This window comes from Penaeus monodon, chromosome 23 (genome assembly GCF_015228065.2).
Source record: "Penaeus monodon isolate SGIC_2016 chromosome 23, NSTDA_Pmon_1, whole genome shotgun sequence".
Taxonomy (NCBI): Eukaryota; Metazoa; Arthropoda; class Malacostraca; order Decapoda; family Penaeidae; genus Penaeus; species Penaeus monodon.
The window spans coordinates 41,229,578-41,230,623 of record NC_051408.1 but is presented as its reverse complement, the minus strand read 5'-3'; the positions used below and the strand labels follow the sequence as shown (position 1 = coordinate 41,230,623).

The 1,046-nt window shown below is 37.4% G+C and overlaps 1 protein-coding gene across 1 annotated transcript in view; it reads left to right on the top strand.

Moving 5' to 3' along the window:
- Nucleotides 1–488: 488 nt before the first annotated feature.
- The window catches only part of LOC119588082 (probable serine--tRNA ligase, cytoplasmic), a gene marked incomplete at its 3' end in the record, with an annotated part of 11,215 nt that continues 10,657 nt past the window's right edge, over nt 489–1,046 (top strand). Inside the window, exon 1 of the mRNA XM_037936789.1 lies at nt 489–727. Within this exon, the coding sequence (XP_037792717.1) occupies nt 595–727 (133 nt within the window). The remainder of the gene's footprint in view (nt 728–1,046) is intronic.

The following is a 1,046-nucleotide window of genomic DNA, read 5'->3' as shown; positions in this document are numbered from 1 at the left end:
CACTTTTAACCTATTAGTTCAAATATATCATTGTCCCGATTGTGTATATCCTCTAAACTCTTGGCAATAATAACATCTCCAGTCCATAAATGGAATTCAGGATTTAACGCAGTATATTGCATATTGCAACTGCATTACATCAAACAATAAATTAGGCTCGTAATGCAACCTGCCCCATGTAATAGTTATTTTTTTGTTCTGACATGTCTCCATTTAAGCAACAACCACTCCATCATCTTGATACATAAATAAGGAATAATTATTGATGACATACATAGATATCAACATCATTTAATATATGACGTTTGTAAAAGCCTTGACTGCATCATCCAGTAGTAAACAAGAATTAAAAAGAGTCGAGACCTCCACTACCCAGAAAACAAAAGCTAATCGTATGTATCCAGTATAAACAATCGAATATCCTATAGACCTCATTATCTGTACTTATAAATGGTATCCGTCAATCTGATACTACATCGACAAGTCGTTTGGGTAGCTTATAGACCCGGCGTGGAAGACGTGTGAGTGAAACAAGAGTCGAGGAGAAACGTGGATAAAGGAGAAGGAAGGAGAGAGAGAGAAGAACGCGGAAAGATGCTGGACATTGTCTTATTCCGGGAAGACCAGGGCGGCAATCCCAACCTCGTAAGGGAGTCCCAAAGAAGGCGTTATAAGGATGTGAAGGTCGTCGATACTGTCATTGAATTGGACACGAAATGGAGAGCGGGTGAGACTTTTTCTTCATTTATTACTCCTCATTAAAGGCTAATGAATAATATTTTAAGTGAATCTCTCTTAGCTCTTTGGTGGTTTTGGTGTCGAGGCAATTACTGTGGGATAAATAATTAGTTTAATAAATTTGGAGACCATTTTCAAGGTGAACATCTGGTAATTTTAAACCTCTGTGTGAATGACGTCATTAGGGATACATTAACAAAAACATCACAAGTATTTACAAGAGCTTAGTGCCACTGATACTATTGCTTCTGATATCAATGGCCTGCATATATAGTCTACCTTCCAGATATAGGACATGATTGTTGTTG